Source organism: Bos mutus, chromosome 19, assembly GCF_027580195.1.
Source record: "Bos mutus isolate GX-2022 chromosome 19, NWIPB_WYAK_1.1, whole genome shotgun sequence".
Lineage (NCBI taxonomy): Eukaryota > Metazoa > Chordata > Mammalia > Artiodactyla > Bovidae > Bos > Bos mutus.
The window spans coordinates 33,402,199-33,421,026 of record NC_091635.1 but is presented as its reverse complement, the minus strand read 5'-3'; the positions used below and the strand labels follow the sequence as shown (position 1 = coordinate 33,421,026).

Below are 18,828 nucleotides of genomic sequence, written 5' to 3'. Positions count from 1 at the left end.
TATATACACGCACTGTATGTACTACATGGCTTATGGGACTCTATTTACGGACCAGGGGTTAAACTCAGGCCCTTGGCAGCGAAAGCCTGGAGCCCTAACCACTGAACCATCAGAGAATTCCCCCCAAAATAAAAAACTTAAATGAACAACCAACAGGGGAAAGATATTTCTAACAAACACAGCAAGAAGTTCATATAAGCCAATGAGAAAAAATATAGAGACCCAGTAATTTTAAGCCCCTAAGACCTGAAGAGATGAGATGATAAAGAATATGTCTGAACAGGCAGTTCATCAAGAAGAAATATACATATCTAATGAAGTTATAGAAAAATGTGTAAACGCATTTGAAAGCACTGGTAATACTGGCAATGTTATTTATTTGCTGGATCCAATCCTTGGCTGTTGAGGAAATGAGAGGGCAACAGAAAGGTGTGGGTGTCTAAGAGGGTGAGGCCTTCCAATGAAGAAGAGAACCCAGTCTGACCCCCAAGGGTTTTGTAAACTTGTGAAAATTCATTGAGCTGAACATTTACGGTGTTCACTTTCCTGTATTTATATAGTACACCAAGAATGAAAAACTTTAAGAGCAAAGCATGGAAAATACAAAATAAGAAATTGGGTGGGAGGAACAGGGTGAGAGAGAGAAGTTCATGAGTAAATGTAAGTATTGCAAAGTTCTCTCTCTGTCTTGCCTAATGTCCATTATATTATAACGCATACTTACTTGTTTACAAAAATAAAACAAGACCACGCAGGAAACCAAACAGACGGGGACTCTGCCACTCATGAGATGCGTGATCTGGCTCACAGCCTTGCTGGCTCAATTCCCTTATCCATGAAATGGAGCAATGTGAGGATTAAAAATATGGGGCATGTACAATTGCCTAATACTGACCCTGGCAGATTAGACCTGCTCAGTGAGTATTAACCTGGTTTCCATTTCTCTCATTTGTTACACATAAAGATTTCAAAAAGGAGGAAGCCTTCCAAAAGCCTGTCCCTTGACTGGCACTTATCTGATATGCACTCCAATCTTGTCCGTAAGGACCACCACTTAGTAGATGTATTATTGAGTTTGCCTTCTCTCCGGCTGTCCCTTGAGTAAACACTTGGTTGATGAGCACCAAGAACAAGGGGTTTGCATTTGAGGGTCTGTTAATGCAAAGAGCTTGAGTCTGGTGCCTCATCCATTGTCCAGCTCTTGCTACTGAGCATCCTGAGTGCACCTTCAGGAACCCATCTCAGAGGGTGACCCTCCTACACCAGCCTTCTTGCCAGCCAGCAGGTGAAGCCCAGCTCCAACTCCTCATTAAAAAAAAAAAACAAAAAACCAAGAGGGGCAGGCGGGGAGTGGCTTGGGAAACTAAGCAAGGTCCCAGCCAGCTGGGTCTCAGTCCTGGGGGCCACCCACCCCCCACCCAGTGTCCACTCTTCCCTTCTGCAGCCAGGCGGGCCCCTCTGTGCTGGACCCACCTGACAAGGCTCCCTTCAGTTCAGTTCAGTTGCTCAATTGCCTCCGACTCTTTGTGACCCCATGAATCGCAGCACACCAGGCCTCCCTGTCCATCACCAACTCCCGGAGTTCACTCAAACTCATGTCCACTGAGTCAGTGATGCCATCCAACCATCTTATCCTCTGTCGTTCCCTTCTCCTCCTGCCCCCAATCCATCCCAGCATCAGGGTCTTTTCCAAAGAGTCAACTCTTCGCATGAGGTGGCCAAAGTACTGGAGTTTCAGCTTTAGCATCAGTCCTTCCAAAGAACACCCAGGACTGATCTCCTTTAGAATGGACTGGTTGGATCTCCTTGCAGTCCAAGGAACTCTCTTTGTTTTCTCCAACACCACAGTTCAAAAGCATCAATTCTTCGGTGCTCAGCTTTCTTCACAGTCCAACTCTCACATCCATACATGACCACTAGAAAAACCATAGGCTTGACTAGACGGACCTGTGTTGGCAAAGTAAAGTTGGTCATAACTTTCCTTCCAAGGAGTAAGTGTCTTTTAATTTTATGGCTTCAGTCACCATCTGCAGTGATTTTGGAGCCCCCAAAAATAAAGTCTGACACTGTTCCACTGTTTCCCCATCTATTTCCCATGAAGTGATGGGAACAGATGCCATGATCTTAGTTTTCTGATACATATGACTTCCGCTAAATTTTGGTGTGATCTTTACCAATTTTATGTTGCCTACTTACTTCAAATACAAGTTATGTTCATTTATTGATATATACTACACTCCCAAACAAATGCTTCTGAGTCTTGTTTTGCACTTAACATTTTAGAAAAAGGACTGTAATGTGTCTTTTAATTTTGTAAAAACCATTTTAACGGCTGTATGCTATTCCATGACAGCATACATTTCATTTACTCATTCTCTAGCTATTACTGGTCTTCAATTTGTAAGCAGATTCTCCTCAATTATAAATAATATTATATTGAATGTATTGTTACATCACTCTTTGTTGGTACTTTGATGGTGCTCTGAGAAGGGTATCTTTTTTTTTTTATTGCTAGTGATTTAAAACATTTTCCAAAGCATATTGGACATCAGTATTTCTTCTTTGTGAACTCTGTTCGCAGCCTTTATTGGCTCATCTTAAATGCCTTAAAACTAGTGGAGGAACTTCCCTGGTGGTGCAGTAGCTAAGAATCCACTTGGCAATGCAGGGGACATGGGTTCAATCCCTGGTCCAGGAACTAAGATCCCACATACTAAAGGGCAACTAAGCCCTTGCATCACTCTAGAGCCCATGCTCCGCAATGAAGACGCAGTATAGCCAAAACAAATAAATTCAATGATAATTAGAAAAAAAGCTAGTGGAGGTTCCTGCATTTTTCTCATTGGTTTATATGAGCTTCTTGCCACAAATGTTCCAGATATCTCCCGTTTTTCTTCTAAATGTTATCTGCGACACCTTCTGGTTACAGCTTTTTCCACTAGGGGTAACCGCTGTCTGACTGCAGGCAGTGTTACCCCCTTCTTTGCACTTCACATACAAGGGATCATTCGGCATGGATGCCTTGCTTCTGGTTCAGTAGTTTTGTGCGCTTCCTCCACACTGTCACACGTGTTGTATTCTCAGTGCTGTATGCTAGAACTGTGTGGAGCCACCACACCTGAACCATTCCATTGTTGATGGGCGTCTGGGGAGTTTTCAGTTTGGGGCTATTATGAATAGTGCCGCTAGGAGCAACTTTGCTTTTTAAAGAATATCGTTTAGTGTCAAATTATCTACCAAATAAAAGGAGAAAAGGTACCTTTTTAGTGGAGAAATCTGGTAGACACCATCTGAACCAAGCGATCAAAGTCAGCAACACCAATAAGGGAACAAACTAACGTAATGTGACACAATGGAAAGAACTCATTTGTGTCCCACACCTGCGCTTTTCCTCCCAAAAATGTTTAGCATGAATTTAACGATTCGACAATCAGATAAAATGACTGCTAACATTCTATCAAACGACTGGCCTGAAGTCATCAAAAATGGAATGTCATAGGGACTTCCCTAGCGGTCCAGTGGCTAAGACTCCAAGCTCCCAATGAAGCTGGCCTGGGTTCGATCCCTGGTTGAGGAACTAGATCCCACATGCCACAATGAAGACCTGGCACAGCCAAATAAATAAATATGCACTGTCATAAAAGAAAAAAAGACCAACCATTTTAGATTAAAAGAGACTGAGAGACACGACATCAAGTTAAGTCCTAGACTTAAACAACAGCTGATATCGTGGGGACAACTGGAGAAATTCAAACACAAACTGCATATTAGAAAAAAAGAACTGTTGCATCTGTTGTCTTTCTTCGATGTGATTACGGTTTTATAGAATGTCTTTGTTTTTAGTTGATACATGGTGAAATACTGATGTGAAATGTCATCAGTAACGAAAAGCTTCAGAGCGCGCGCGCGTGCGCAACACACACACACACACACACACACACACACACACACAGTGAGATAAAGCAAATGTGGCCAAACGTTAACCATTGATGCTTCCAGGTGGAGAGTATACGAATGCTCACTGCATTTTCCCCGCAACTCTTCTAGTCGTTTAAGACCGAGTGTAATACCAATGTAGTCCTCTGAGGTTTTTTTTCCCACTCAACATTTTGTCTCTAAGAATCACTCACGTTGATGCATGCATTGAGGTCTGCCAGTTTACTACTGCATTATATTCCATTGTGTGTTTCTACTCTATAATTATCCATATTTCTTTCAAGGTGCATTTTTGTTTTGGCTACTGTAAAACAGTGCTTCTAAACCACTCTTACTTATCTCCTCAGATCCTCAGAAATGAGGTTAAGCATCTGTGAAGTTAGCAAATCCTTTCCTTGGGGACCGAGACTGACTACAAGGCCATTTCCTGTTGAATTCCTACTTGACCAGGCTGCTCTGACTCAGGGCTGTTCTCTTTGTGGTCAGACAGGTTCCTGACCCTGTGTCTGATATTTCTGAGCAGTCTATTGCTTCCATCTTTCTTCTAACAAACTTAAAATTGCACCTAAAATGAAATCGGTGCAATTTGCTTCTGGAACATTGCTCTCCGCTGGGGGTGGGGTGCTGCTCTTAAAATGTAAGCTTCAGGAAGGCAGGAGCCATGCCTGCCTCGGTGTCCTCAGCATCAAATACGACACGTAGCACATTATCAGCGCTCAGGAAAACAAAAACAACAGCTAACCGAATGAATGAGAAACTGCTTGTCAGGGATCAGCCATGTATCTTCACTTAATTACTACCAGAGTAATTACAAATTATTTTGTAAGCTTGTTTTGTGGTCATGAGACGTTTCCTTCTTAGATATATTTCCACATACTGGCATTAGTTCTGTATTGTTTAGAACTACATAAGTTGTCCATTGTGTTAAGATATCTTGGTTTGATTAGCTATGCTTTTGCTATTGGGCTTCTAGATGGTTTCCAATTTGGTTTGCTACTACAAACAGTCCTTCTATGAACATTTTTTTTTTCCTTTTTGCAGTTAATGACTTACAAATTCCCCAAGCGAAATTACGAGGTCAAAGGATATGAAGTGTTACTTATCTAGTTTCTTACATCTTGTCTGAAAGACTGAATCCAGAAAAACTGAACTAATTTACATGCCCCAGTCATACAGATGAGTTTCCTCACAGATGTGCCATGATTAGGTTTTCTGTTTTCACTAGCTTAATTATGTATTTTTGAAAGTTAATTTCTAGTGATCTTTGCACTTTCTACATGACAAACTCGCCAGCTGAATTGTCTCAGCTGCAATCAGCTAGAAATTGAAACTAAAATTTTAAAATTATAATCCAGTTGTCCCATACCATTTACAAGCACGGATTCCTTTTCATATCAGTGTGTTGTTTCTGGCATGTCCCACGTTAGTTCTTGTAACAGTCTAGATCTATGTTTGAAATTTACTCCAGTCTACTGGACTCTTTTTCTGTTTAATTCAATGCCATATGTTTTTCACGATTGTAACTCTGGAAGGGCAACTCTCTTCATTGCCTTTCTACTACTACAAACACAAGTCTCATCACAGGAATAAATTTACCATCATGTGAGGGGATGGACAGTATGGTAACTAAACGTATGTGGAGATCATTTTCCAATGTGTGTACTGTGTTGCTCAGTGAGTTTGACTCTCTGCAATCCCATGGACTATAGCCCAGCCAGGCTCCTCTGTCCACGGAATTTTCCGCAAGAATACCAGAGGGGGTTGCCATTTCCTACTCCAGGAGATCTTCTCCACCCAGGGATGGAACCCACATCTCGGAGTCTCTTGTATTAGCAGGTGGATTCTTTATCACCACACTACCTGGGAAGCCCCATTTTGCAATATACACAAACATCAAATCATTATGTGTACACCTTAAATTTAATACAATCTTATACGCCAATTACACTAAATAAAACCTGTGAGGGGAGCTCTTTGGAACACCTGTCCGCTTTGTTTGATTCAATTAATATTTACTAAAGGATACCGTGTCCAAGGAGAAGGCAATGGCACCCCACTCCAGTACTCTTGCCTGGAAAATCCCATGGACACAGGAGCCTGGAAGGCTGCAGTCCATGGGGTTGCTGAGGGTCTGGCACGACTGAGCGACTTCACCTTTCACTTTTCACTTTCACGCATTGGAGAAGGAAATGGCAACCCACTCCAGTGTTCTTGCCTGGAGACTCCCAGGGATGGGGGAGCCTGGTGGGCTGCCGTCTATGGGGGTCGCACAGAGTCGGACACGACTGAAGTGACTTAGCAGCAGCAACTGTGTCCAAGGTGGGAGGCTGTGCCGGGTTGACAAAGCCTTGCCCTGGAGGTTCTTCCAGTCGGCGAAGAAGAGGGAAGAGTCTCCACCTGGCCGGCGGCAGCGATGAATTGCGAAAGGAGACGGGAGAAACGCTCCTTTTAGAAGGCTAAGGCTGCAGGTCAGAGCGGAGACTCGGAGCCACACCTGCGGAGCCACGCCCTCCTGGCGGCGGAGAGAGAAGCAGGGGCTTCACAGGCAGGACTCAGGGCATCCAAACGCGACTTGCTCAAGGGTTTGAAGAGACAGGCTAGACCCTGACCGTGGAAGGCCTCAAATTCTCAGTTCAGAAAGTTGAGACTGGCGATAAAAGCGGCCCTTTTGATCATAAGTCTGGCAACGATGTGGACTCTGGACTGAGGCTGGAGGCGGAGACCCCGGATGCAAACCACATCGCAGAGGTCAGAGCGAGAGAGAACTTCCAAACAGTGCCCATCAACAGGGAAGCAGCAAAAAACCCAAAAAAGACAGTACATCCTTCCAATGGACTACTGAGCACCGTTAAGAATGACACAGCTCTGAAGCCTGTCATGGAAAGGCCACGAATATTACAAAATACAATTTAATGTATTGTACAGCATAAAACATGGTCCTGTTTGTGTAAAAAGAGTATTTGTCTGTGTGTACGCAGAAAAAAGGGAGGGTCACCTCAACTACCGACAGTGACTACTGTTAGGCTGCGGGTCAAGGGAAGTGAGGACCTCAAATCTTTAAAACTTTACCCCTGTAGGGCTGACCATTTTCCACACAGCATGTATTATAAAACAGGCTATCGGCAGCACACATGCTACAAGGTGAGGCCAGAGCAGGGGCAGGGATTTAGTAATTAGGAAGCCTAATTACTAGAACCCCTGGGAGGCAGCTTCTTAGGGGGAAGGCTAGATGAGGGGGAATGACCATTAGCTGAAAGGGCAGAGTCCCAGGAACTTGGCTCCAAGGTAATTTTAGCTGAAGAAGTTTCATTATAAAGAGAAGCAGCAGGAGGGGAGTAAATTGAGTGGCTTAAGGGGTAAAGACAACTGAGGATGGGTATTTTTTTTTTTCTTTAGGATTTAAATTTACTTTCATAAAAAGTATGGTTACTTTTAGGCACTTAACGGTAGTTAGCAAAGTGTCACCAAGCAATAATGGATAATCAAAGAGCTACTTTGATTAAAAAAGTGGCTGCAGGTATTTAGAACTTTGTTGAGGATTGTATTTTTTCATGTTTTCTCTCCCCATAATAAAAAATAGCACTAATTTAATATTATTTGCTGAGACGTGACTGTCCAGCATTGTTTCATGTATTTCATACATCTGTTATGTCATGTCTTATGACACCCCTATGAGGGACTATTATTTTATTTTTACAGATGAAGAAACGGGAGCCTCTGCCCGAGTTCACACAGCTGTGCTGATTTACCTCTAAGAGGAAGCAGGGCGGGGTGCTCCCAGCCACCCATCTCCTGCCTCAGTCTACCTTGTGGTGAGCTGTGTCTGCCCTCCATTCCACACACTTTCTGAGGATGTCGGGAGAGTCTGGGCAATGGGCTTCCTGTTTTTCCCTGTAGGAGCTCCAAGCCCACTACAGCAGCTTCTCACCGTGTCCTTCTAGAGATGACCTCCAAGGAAAAAAGGCCACCCCTCCAATCTGGTGTTTATCCCTGTGTTTACCCTCTGTGAGCTTGTCTCCTTAGCCCAGGCGAGCCCAAGAAGCAGTGACCAGGACCCCTTTGGGTCCTTCTGAGACTCCTGAGTCTTGAAGGAAGGGCAGTGGCAGTCAGGCCAGAAGAAGGGGAGGGCATGCCAGGCAGAGGGAAGGGTATGTGCAAACGCCTGAAGATGGCAGGGGATAAGGTTGGGGGGCAAAGGTTCAAGGAGGCAGGAGGAGAGCAGGGGTAATGCGTGGGGGCCTGAGAAGAAGCTGAGGGTTCCTAGCCACCATCTAGCAACACAATCAGGGCTTTTTTAGGGGTGGGGAACTCAAGTAGGGGGAGGGCAGGGCTGAGGAGAGACAGAGAGCATGGGCCCAGGCAGGCAGGCAGGATGGGAGGGGTATACATGGTCAAGGGGCTCAGAAGAGGGGACAGAGGATCCAAAGAGGGGGAAGGGCAGGAAGGCACCTAACTAGCCACCGGAGTTCCATGTGGGGCCGAGGGTGGGGGCCCAGCCCAGCCTGTCCTCTGAGGAGCTGGAGCTGGCTGAGGCCACTGCGCAGCCTTCATCCTGCCTGTTGACGACACAGCTCCTGCTGAGGAGTAACTGGGATCTGCAGGGCCCAGGGTGAGGTCCAAGAGCTGCGTCACCGCTCAGTGGCCCACCCCACCCAGCTTTATAGGATCCAGTTATGGGAGATTGGTGGCCCCCCCACCCCCCTCTCATAACGGACTAAACAGGAAGGACACTTCCTGTTGGCAATGCCCAGGCCCTCCAAGCCCAGGGACCCCCACTGGGGGTGCAGGGAAGGTGGGCTCACAAGAAAAGGCGGAGGTCATTCCTGCTTGCAGCACCGCCCAGGCTCAGTAAACATCCTTTGACAGACTGGCTGAATGAACATGAACCCCTGACCTCGGGGTAGTGGGGCTCTTGCTCCACCAGACCCCTTCAGTCCCTTGGGAGCAGGCACCTCAGACCCCCTGAGGACACCAAGGGGGGCCCAGCCCTGCGTCTGGGGTCCAGGGGACGGGGGGAGACACCAGACAGCTGGGGGAGAACAGAGGATGCCCGCCACCCCTTCCGGGGACTCCCCTCTGGAGGACATGTGGAGAGCACGTTCCAGAGGACTTGGAGCTCTGGGTGGGGGGGTACCCTCTACCACAGAATTTTCCAGCCTTTCCTAACATACCTATTTCACAGTGTTAATCTTAACAGATTCTCAGTGAGGTCTGGTACTGAAGTGCCGAGGCTGAGTAGCCACACCTGGGTTTGAATCTCACTTTGACCACCTTCTAGCGGCGAGGAGGTAGGGTCTTGTGCAAACAACCTAACATCTTTCAGCTGTTGACAGCCAACGTGTGAGAGGTTATGAGACTTGGAAGAGCCCTTGCCGGAACAGCACGCGTGCAGCCCCGCGCCCCGCGCTTGAAGAATGGTAGCCACTGCGATACCACTTAACCCTGCTGAAGGGGCAATGGGGCTCCTATTCAATGCTGAAATTAGTGGTGAATGCAAGTGAATGCTCTTCTGAGAACTTCATGGGGCTTCTGAAATCCTCTCATCGGCCCAAATCAACCACACCCTGCAGGCCTCAGAAAGCTGAGATTTCTCTCCTGTGTGCGACGGGGACCAAGACCCTGGCTGCCTCTGCCTACGCCCTCACCTTGTTCACGTCACCCTAGGGGAGGGCCGGATCTCAGCACTAACCACAGCTCAGCTGGGCACTGTCTCAGCCCTGGCAGCTCACAGAAGGTCGGGGGAGCAAGGAAGACTGACTTCTGTAGGCGGATGGGCGGATGGGGGCAGTAAGAAGGCTCTGAACTCCATGACTCACCAGGACCTGGGCCGGAAGTGCAGGAGATCTGTCTGGCTGACTCCGGCAGTAGCAGCAAGTACCTGATGCCTTTCCAAAGGAATGTCTCCCTCCCTGTCCTTTAGACAGCAGAGTCTGTCCCCATGGAAAGATTTCCCAAGGTATCCTGGCTCCTGCACCTGGATACCTGATCCCCGGGGCTCCCAGCAGCCCTCTTTCTAATCCGCACCTCATTCCTCTGCTCAGAAACTCCCAGGGGTTCTCCAGGGCTCCCCACCGCCAGCCAGCAAGTCGCTCCCCCACTCTGGCCTCTTGGAAACCTGGCCAGTTTCCTCTTCAGTCGAGCTTCTCCCCCACCCTACTCAGGATCTCTCCACCCCAGCCAGGCCAGCTTCCACAGCCTCTCCAGCACAGCCCAGCTTGCCTTCCCGGTCTCCCTGCTCTGCTCTCCTCCCTGCCTCCCTCCTGGGGGCCTTGGTGACCCCTTGCCTCATAGTTTCTTGTGCCACCAACAAAATTTTCTTTCTCTGAGGATGCAACTTAGACTCCTCTGTACCTTCCTTCCTCCCCAAGTATTTGGCTCAGCACTGAGCAGTAAAAGCTACAAAAATGCATCAGTACTGCAATTAACAGAGAGTCTTCCAGCCACAAGCTGTGTGGGTACTCCTCTGGGTACTCCACAGGGGATGGTGGAGAAAAGGTGGATTCTGCCATCCCACACCAAGGGGCTCTGCGGTGTCCCATCCTCTCCTCTCCTGGTGGTCAGGAAGCACCCCGCCCCCAGGGTAAGTTTCACCCAGCAGGGCTGGCCTGCCAAACCAAATCCTATCTCCCACAAGCATTTCCTGGGGCCATTCGGATCCTGGTGCTGGTAAATTCTTCCCAGGGACCACCTAATTCGTCAGGTAGAGGGGGATGAAGAAGGAATTTGCTGAAAGAGGAGTATTCTAGGCCGAGGGAACACAGCAGGGAAGGACCTGCAACGTCTTGCTCAACTGCTGCTTTGGGGACCAGGCCATCCCCACCCCATGTCCCCTCCATCCACCCCTGCTCACACCTAAGCTTCTTCGAGAGTGACCAATGCAGTGCCACTAGGGACAGGCCCCTCCACGGCTACGGGGGCTTCAAACCCACAGACACAGCCTGAGGAAGGGCAAAGTGGGGCCAGGAGGAGACCCAGAGGCAGAGGGCCACTCCAGGCGGTTCCCCTGACCCAGCCTCTACCCAGGCATTTCCAGCTCACTCTGTCAAAGGCGCCACAGGGGAAAAGGCTGAGTCAGCACTCTGGCCACAACCCTCCCAGGGCCTGCCTGGCTTTACAATGTGCTCTGGGGCTCTGGGAATGGCTCCTCCACCCCTCCCACCGGGCCTGCCTTCACAGGGGGCGAAACTGCATGCAGGAGAGCAGCAAGGCAAGGCAGGGGGCAGCCTGGGTGCCTTGACCTGCAGCGGGTGGGGAGTTACTGCTTGGATTCTGTTTGTCTGACATTCAGTTCCAGGTGGGTCTGGAATTCAGCAGGCGGGGTCTGCTCGGCATGAATATGCGTCACCCCAGCCCCCACCTCACGCAGTGGCTGGGCACAATCTGGGCAGATAAGTGTCTCGGTCCCCTACGGGCGGGCAGGCAAACTCAGCAAGCACTGGCCATGGCTAGAGGTCCCGGATCCTCCAGGGGGCTGTCTGGGCTTTGCACGAAACTACACACGCTGCACTGACTGTCCCCTTTCACTCAGCCTCATCCCTAAATTAAACATAAAACAAGACCAAGCCTTTTCCATAGGCCCAGCACCTGGGCTGTAATAACCACACTCCCGGGTAGTTTCAGCTCTGACTCCTGCGTACCCCCCGCCACCCCCCCCCTCCACCCCCGCAAGCAGATCTTCCCCTTTCCCCCTGGGATTACCGCTGAGTGGGTCTGTCTGTCCCCACACTTCACTGTCACCCTTTGAAAGAGCAGCAGGAAGAGAAGACACAGCTTTGGGTTTTTGTTTTCTGCTGGTCGGGTTTGTGCATCGTTAGCAGCTCTTTGGCCGTCCAAGATCTGTCCACTCTGGAGGGGTGCCAGTTGGGTCAGAGCCGCCCACACAACACTCTCTTCACTACACACACACAAACACACACACCCTTGCCGAAGCCTGCTACATCCTTCTGATGACACAAAACTGCCCCACAGAGCTCCGTTCAATTGATGCGGATGCCGCCCGCCACGGGCTGTCCTTTGAAGACCAAGTGTGGAAAAGAAAATACCAACACCCCCAAGGTGCCAGGAAGGGCAACCAAGCCCTAACGAATAATTCAAAAACAACAATAACGCTTTGGTCCCGAAGCAAAGCAAGGAGCCCGGCCTGGAGTCTCCGCTGGTTTCCCCAGACGCGCCCTGCAGGTCCCTGGGCCCAGCGCAGGGCAGGCGCCGGGTGGTCCTAGAGGGCGGGCGCGGGGGTCCTCCCGGGGCCCGCCCTCTTCCTCCGAGGCGGCTCGAGACCCCCGGGCTCCCCTCCCCCGCCGCCCGCCACATCTGGTTCCACTCAGGTCCTCCCCCACCTCCAGGCGCGCTCCTCCTTCCTCACCCCTGTCCTCCCCGCCACCCTCTGCCCCGCTTTCAGAAAAGCGGAGACGATTTTTTAAAACCCAGCCACACACATACACACACGCACACACGTCCTGCAAAGGGGGGGAAAAAAAGGAGGAAAAAGTCGAGAGAGACCCGCTCCCCGGCGCTCCCCGCGCCCGGCCCCCGAAGTTGACCAAGTTGGAAGCGCCTTACCCGGGAGGGCGGCGGCGGCGGCGGCGGGGCGGCCGAAGTGCAGACCCCCGAAGAGCAAGGCGCAGCGCAGCAGGTGATGAGGCCAGGGCGCGAGGGCCGGCCGGCCGGGCCCCATGCCCGCGGCGTGGCGCTCGGGGGATGCGGGGACCGAGGGAGTGCGGGCGCGGCGCGCGCGGTGGCTGCAGGGGTGCTGGGCTGTGGTGACCGCCCGCGAGGGGCTCGCGTCTTCCTCCGGGCCGGGACGAAGTGATGCCTCCCGGGGAGAGGAGGGGAGGAGGAGGAGGGAAGGAGGCAGGCCGGGAGGAGGGAGGGCGGAGGGAGGAGCGCAGACCCGGGGAGGAGGGCTGGAGGGGCAGCGGGGAAGGGAAGCGGGCAGCGTGGGAGGGGAAGGGGAGGAAGAGCGGGCGGGCGCGGGGCCGGGGAGGGAGAGGGGGAAGCGGGAGAGGAGGATCCGGGGGGTCGAGGAGGACCCCGGCGTGCACTCTTTTCCTCTCGCTCTCCGCTTCCCTCTCTCCCAGCCTCGCCTTCCCTCGCTTCTCGGTCCGGGCTTGGAGCCCCAGACGCTGCGTCACAACTCCCCGGCTGGCTGTGCAAAACTTTCCGCAAACTTCACCGCGTGGCGGGGCGGGGGCGCGCGGCTGACCCAGGCGGCCAGACCCGGGCCACTGGCGCCCCCTGCGTCCCGCCTCTTTCTGCCAGCGTCTCCAGCGGCCGCTACCTCCACGCGGAGCAGGACCCACCCCTCCTCCGGCCGGGTGGGGAAGGGGCGGAGCCCAGGGCTCAGCCACCCGGGCAAAGATGGGGGAGGGGAAGGCAGGGCCCCCGTGCCTGGTGCGGAGCGCCAACATTTGCAAGTCTTGTTTTAGCATTTGTGTGAACCCCATGTCAGAGTCCCTGTCGCAAAGGGGTGTCATGATTTTGCTAGATGGGGGCTGTATCCAGAAAGCCAGGGGAAATCTGTCCCTGGACGTCCCAGAAGACAGCATCGCTCTCACCAGCAACCGGACTGCTGGCGGATCTCAGAGGATCAAATGGAAATTTCATAAAAGAGAAGACAAACCACAGTTATTCCGTATTATGCAACAGGTCACCGCAGCGCACAACACTGGACTGAGAGGGTGTTAGAGAGTCCAGGCCCACGTCCATCTCTCCTTTCCTGAGCGACCTTAGAAAAGTTACTTGGGACGTCTGGGCTCAGAGCTGGAAGGAGACATTTAGATCCTAATGCAAAGAAGATTCACGTTCTGCCACCACGAGTGATCAAATAAAAACACTATGAAACGGTAATATAAATTTTATTGTTTCCTGTGCTGTCCACCTCAGTGCTGTTTTTGGAAATAACAAATTCAATGTTGTTTTCTCCTTTTTTACTACCCTTACCTTGGGTAAATCTTTCCCCATCGCTGAAAGGAGGGTATGGGGCCAGAGCTGCTCACTTGGTGCTTTCCTTCTCTGCTGGGCTGAGATTCTTACCAAGTATCAATCCAGAGGCTGCAGGACCCCAAAGTGAGCCCCCATAAAATCCCCTAGAGTCCCCTAGAATGAGTCCACTATCCACCCTTTGGCCCTAAAAAATGGTTAGCAGTCAAGCTAGCAAAGTCCTCGGCACCCCACAGCTAGCTGCTTGACAGAGCTGTCCCTGCTGGTGACTTTCTTCACTGGGATCCCAGAGTTCTGACCACACTGAGCTGCCTCAGAGATCATTTGCGTGACCTCCCCTTTCTCACTTCATTTTCAAGGAGGTTCAGAATCAGCCAGCTTCAGCTAAGCTGCCCTCTCTCTGTTCCTGTCTGAGCAGTCAAAACACAGGATGCTTCTTCTCAAAGTCATCTCACAGGCTTCTATCTGCTTGCCTATCTCTAGATGTGCCAGCCACAGTTCTCACCAGGGAGCCCCCTGGCTTCTGGAAGGGAACTCAGGCAGGGCTCCCAAGGCGCCCTCCAGGTTCTGAAACAGGGTTGGATATCCCTTCCCCACCAGCCCAAGTGGTTTGGGCATTCCTCCCATCAGCAGGGCAGAAAGTGACAAGCTGACAGTGAGTCATTTGAGTCCAGAAAGTCCACCACTGGCCAGCACAGTGCCCTGAGCACCCCGTCCACAGGAGATGCTCTCGTTTCTTCCTTCAGGCTTTCAAAAGCCCTAGTGGCTAGCGCTGGGGGAACAAAGAGGAGCAGAGTCACGATCCTAGAGGAGGTTTTGTTCAGTGGGGAAGATGACACAATTTTTGCCACATTCCAGGCAGAGAAGCTGCCACGAAAGGGCTAAGGAGCACGGAAGTGTGCTCCGCTAGCAGGGACAGCTGTTTGTTTCAGTGTCTAAAGCCGTAGTCTCTGCCAAGGGTGAGGCCTCCCGCTCTATCCAGTGGGCCAGGGGTAACGCGTTGTATTCTGCGGAATGTCCAGGTCACATCTGCGGCCACCATCTGTCTTAGATCTTGAGCTCGCAGGGCAGGGAGCCGGTGACATCTGGGCGATTCTCCCTGTGGAGAGTCCAACCCAGTCCCCTGCTGCTTAAAGATCATGTGCAGGGTCAGTTGTCAGTGGAAGGTGGTCACAGTCTGCAGGAGTACTGGGTGTTGCGAGGAGGTTGGGGCTTTCCTGGGGAGCCCCTCATCACAACCTCATCTACTTCCAAAGAAGGGTCAGTGTCCTCTGTGCCTGCTGCCTCCTCCATTCCTGTTAAAGCTCAAACAGCCATTTATTGAGGGCCTACTATGTGTCAGACATCAGGCTAGGTGCTGGGGACTTAGCCAGTCCAGGGGATTTTTGCCAAGATATTCACTGTAATGGAGTCTATACTGAGAAGTGGCTCTGACATTGTGAGCCAGCAAAGGAGCTGTGGGTCTGCTGATTTCATCAGAACCAGTTTAGAGGAAGATGCACAGACTCCAGAGAGACCCGAGTTAGAATCTTGACTTCCCATTCCCCTGTTTGTGACATGCAGTGAGTTACTGAAGCTCTCACTGAGGTTACAATTCCTATTGGTAAACAGGGCAACAATTCCTATCTTGTCTCGAGAACGAAATATTCTGTGCAAAGGGAGGCACAGCCCCTGGATAAAGATGTTCAGGGAAGGCAAGTTCCCTCCCTGCTTCTCATCATCCTTTGTCGTGTGGACATCAGGTGTCTCCCAGACTTCCTACCCTGCGCTCTGCCGGCCTCTCCACCCCACCCTACCGACCATAAGGTCTGCACAGGTCAGTTTCATCAGGACTGCAACACTGGGTGTTTTCCTTTGCCTGAGGGAACAATACAACCTCCCCTCCTGCTCTCAACATCTCCATGTTTAACTGTACACAAAAATGGTGTTCTGAAGTGTAAAGTAAGCCAGGTAGAAGCAGCTCTCTGCTTACTTCTGCTGACTAATGAACTCATGTCCATAAGAAGTGGAAGATGGGATAGGGGACAGAGTTGAACTGGAATTCCAGCTCAGCCATCCACTATCCATGTGCCCTCCAGCAGGTCACTTCCCTTCTGAGTCTCGGGGGCCCCTTGATGTACAAGTTTTTGTATCATTACTCACCGTGCTTAGGGCTCCTCTTGCATCAGTCTCCTCCTCCCTGGCTCTGGAGCTCAGTAGCCTCTCCAGCCAGAGGGTGCCCAGGGGAGCGGAGCCTGTGGACGCTCTGGCAGCCGGGCCTACAACGAAAGCTTAGGGAAGAGGAACACAAGGCAGGGAGAGTGCAACTGGATGGCCAGGTAGGACAGGAGAAGGTTAAGTAAGGGAAAGACGAGGTCAGTCCTTACCTGTGGCAACTAGACAAGAGGGTATGAAACCCAAGGGGCACCCGCACGTTTCTTAGCCAGGAGAAAAGTCTGGCCAAGCGTGGGCTGGTCTGGGTGGATCCCATCCCCTCCGCCCTCTCTCTGGACTCCTGCCCTTGACTCTCCACTCAGGCAGTCTGCCCCTGCAGTCCCCCACTTGTCTGCAGCACTGAGGACCTGAGATGGAAAGAAGAGGCAGGCTTGGGGTTCAGATGGACCCAAGTTTCAAGGGTTGGCTCCACCTCTTCCAGGTTGTGTGATCTTGCAACAGTTAACCTGAGATAACTATTTCTCCCACATCCACATTACTGGGGAATCTGATGGCTGGCTGTCTTCTCCTGACTGGTCTACCCATCAGGGCCAAAAATATAACCAAAAACAAGTCTGCCCACCTTCCCCAGGTTCTCTCCCTTACTCTCTTCTTGTTGGAGGAAACCCAGCAGGGCTCCCCACTCCCAGAAGGACCGATGGGTTTGTATCCACTCACTTTCAGCCCAAGGAGGGGATAAGAAGACTTCCTTTGAAGGGAAGCTTTGTCGTCCCCAGGGAACAGGAGATAGTTACTTCAGGACTCTTCCTATCAGGAAGCAGGATGTGCAGACCTTTTCCCTGTGTGTCCAGCGTGCATCCAGAGTTTGGATGTGGCCTCCCAGTTGGAGCAGTCACCAGAGCGATGCCCACAGCTATCAGCAGGGCCCCAGAGCAAGCTCAGAGTAGGGGGATCTTCACTGGCTCCTATTTCTACTTGGGCTTTAGCAGGTCAGAAACAAGCTGGCCAATGGCAGTTGAGAGAGGGGCAGAGGCTGACCCGAGGCAAAGAGGGCAACAGAGCTGAGGGGCAGAACCAGCTGCAATTGGGTGGGATGCAGCTCCCAGAACCTTCCTTCTGCCGCCCACCCAGCTGGGGCCAGGGCAGGCAGGAAGTGATGTCGCCTCACCCTGTCTGCTCTACAGGGACCTCTTAGCCTGTCCTCGCACTGAGGGCTGGGCAAGCCAGGAGTCGAGGCCTGCTCTGGTCCATAGCTCTGGCTGGGCTGGCAGCTTCTGCATCCCTCTGTTCAAGAAGTCACTTGAAATTTCAAGAGGGAGGTCCCGACTCCCAATTCCTAACTCACGAAGGACAGGCAGCATTAGGCTTTCTCTAGTCTCAGAACTTGACCCTCTGAGTGCAGGGTCCTGCCCACAGTCGTGTGTGATCCTCAAGGACCCTGGCCGGAGACAGACCCTCCCCTGGTGGAATCGAGCCCCAGATGCAGGCGGCTGCATCCAGCTGACTCACTGTCTGCATTCCAGCTTCCAGAGGCTCACCAGACCTTCCACTGATGCAGCAAGAAGTGGACGGGGGCACCAGTGGCCGATGACCAACACTTTTTTTTAACTGCACCATGGGGGCATGTGGGATTTCAGTTCCCCAGCTAGGGGTTGAACCCGTGCCCCTGGGTTGGAAGCACGGAGTCTCAATCACTGGACCAGCAGGGAGGTCCCAGTGACCAACATTTTTAAGATGAAGTAAAAGAGTAAATATCAGTGCACTGCACATGAGCTAACAATTCTAGTCTCTGAAATGTGCATTGGGCTGAGATGCTGCCATGAAAAAATTTTGGAAAACACTGCTGTTGAAGACCTGGAACCAGCTACACAGGCTCCCTGGCTGTCCCTGCCCAGTCCTGCTCCCTCCCGGACAAAAGACCTGCATCTGACGCACACACACATACACAAGCACACGTGCAAGCAAGCAAAGGCTGAGGTGGAGTGAGACAGGATTTTTCACTCCTTCATCTATAAAGCGAGATGACATGAGGAGAGGGCTTGGGAACCTGAGGCAGGAATCTTCTGTGAAACCATGGCCCCATCTTCCCACCTAACTTCAGTTCTAGCTCAGGACGGCAGAGGGCAGGGCTGCTGCCCAGGCCATCTGAGTCTCCATTCTAAGGGCCGGTCCTGAGGGACCAGGAGGACCCAGTAAAGCAGGCAGCAGGCGGGGTGTGGGGAGCCCCAGATTAGAGCAACATATGCCTCTGGCTGGGAGCCCGGGTGCAGCCTTCACCTCTGGTGCACTCTGCCCAAGGACGGCACTCAGAGAAACTGCCTCTTAAAATTTTCAAGCCGGCAGTCCCTCCCCTTCAGTCCTCTACCTATGGCTCAGCACTCAATCTTGCCCAACTCTTTGCGATGCCATGGACTGTAGCTCGCCAGGCGTGCCCTCCTCTAGGGGATTTTTCTGACTCAGGGATCAAACCCGTGTCTCCTGCATCTTCGGCACTGGCAGGTGGGTTCTTCACCACTGAGCCACCTGGGAAGCTCCCTCTACTTCCTAGCTGTCACCAAATCTATCTGGGCTTTGGTTTCCTCATACACAAAATTAGCGAGATGCTTCTACCTTGCCCACCCTAGGCCGGGAAGCCACACGGCTGAGGAACTTCTCTACCAAGCAGAAGAGAGCCCCTTCCCTCTGTGAGTCTTGCCCTCGGCACCCCCACCCAAGCTGCCTTCAGGGTGAAAAGGCTGGGACGGCACAGACGCCACTGCAGTTGCAGGCAGTGCCTGGAGGCCAAGGAGGTTGAGGTTC

At 51.5% G+C, this 18,828-nt stretch overlaps 1 protein-coding gene across 2 annotated transcripts in view; it reads right to left on the bottom strand.

Moving 5' to 3' along the window:
* MRC2 (mannose receptor C-type 2) overlaps positions 1–13,196 on the bottom strand; it is a 59,742-nt gene extending 46,546 nt beyond the window's left edge. The window contains exon 1 of one of the 2 annotated variants that reach the window (XM_070390028.1): positions 12,496–13,196. In XM_070390028.1, the coding sequence (XP_070246129.1) occupies positions 12,496–12,610 (115 nt within the window). In that variant the 5' untranslated portion in view covers positions 12,611–13,196. The remainder of the gene's footprint in view (positions 1–12,495) is intronic. The other variant, XM_070390027.1, reaches the window with a different exon arrangement.
* Positions 13,197–18,828: the final 5,632 nt, after the last annotated feature.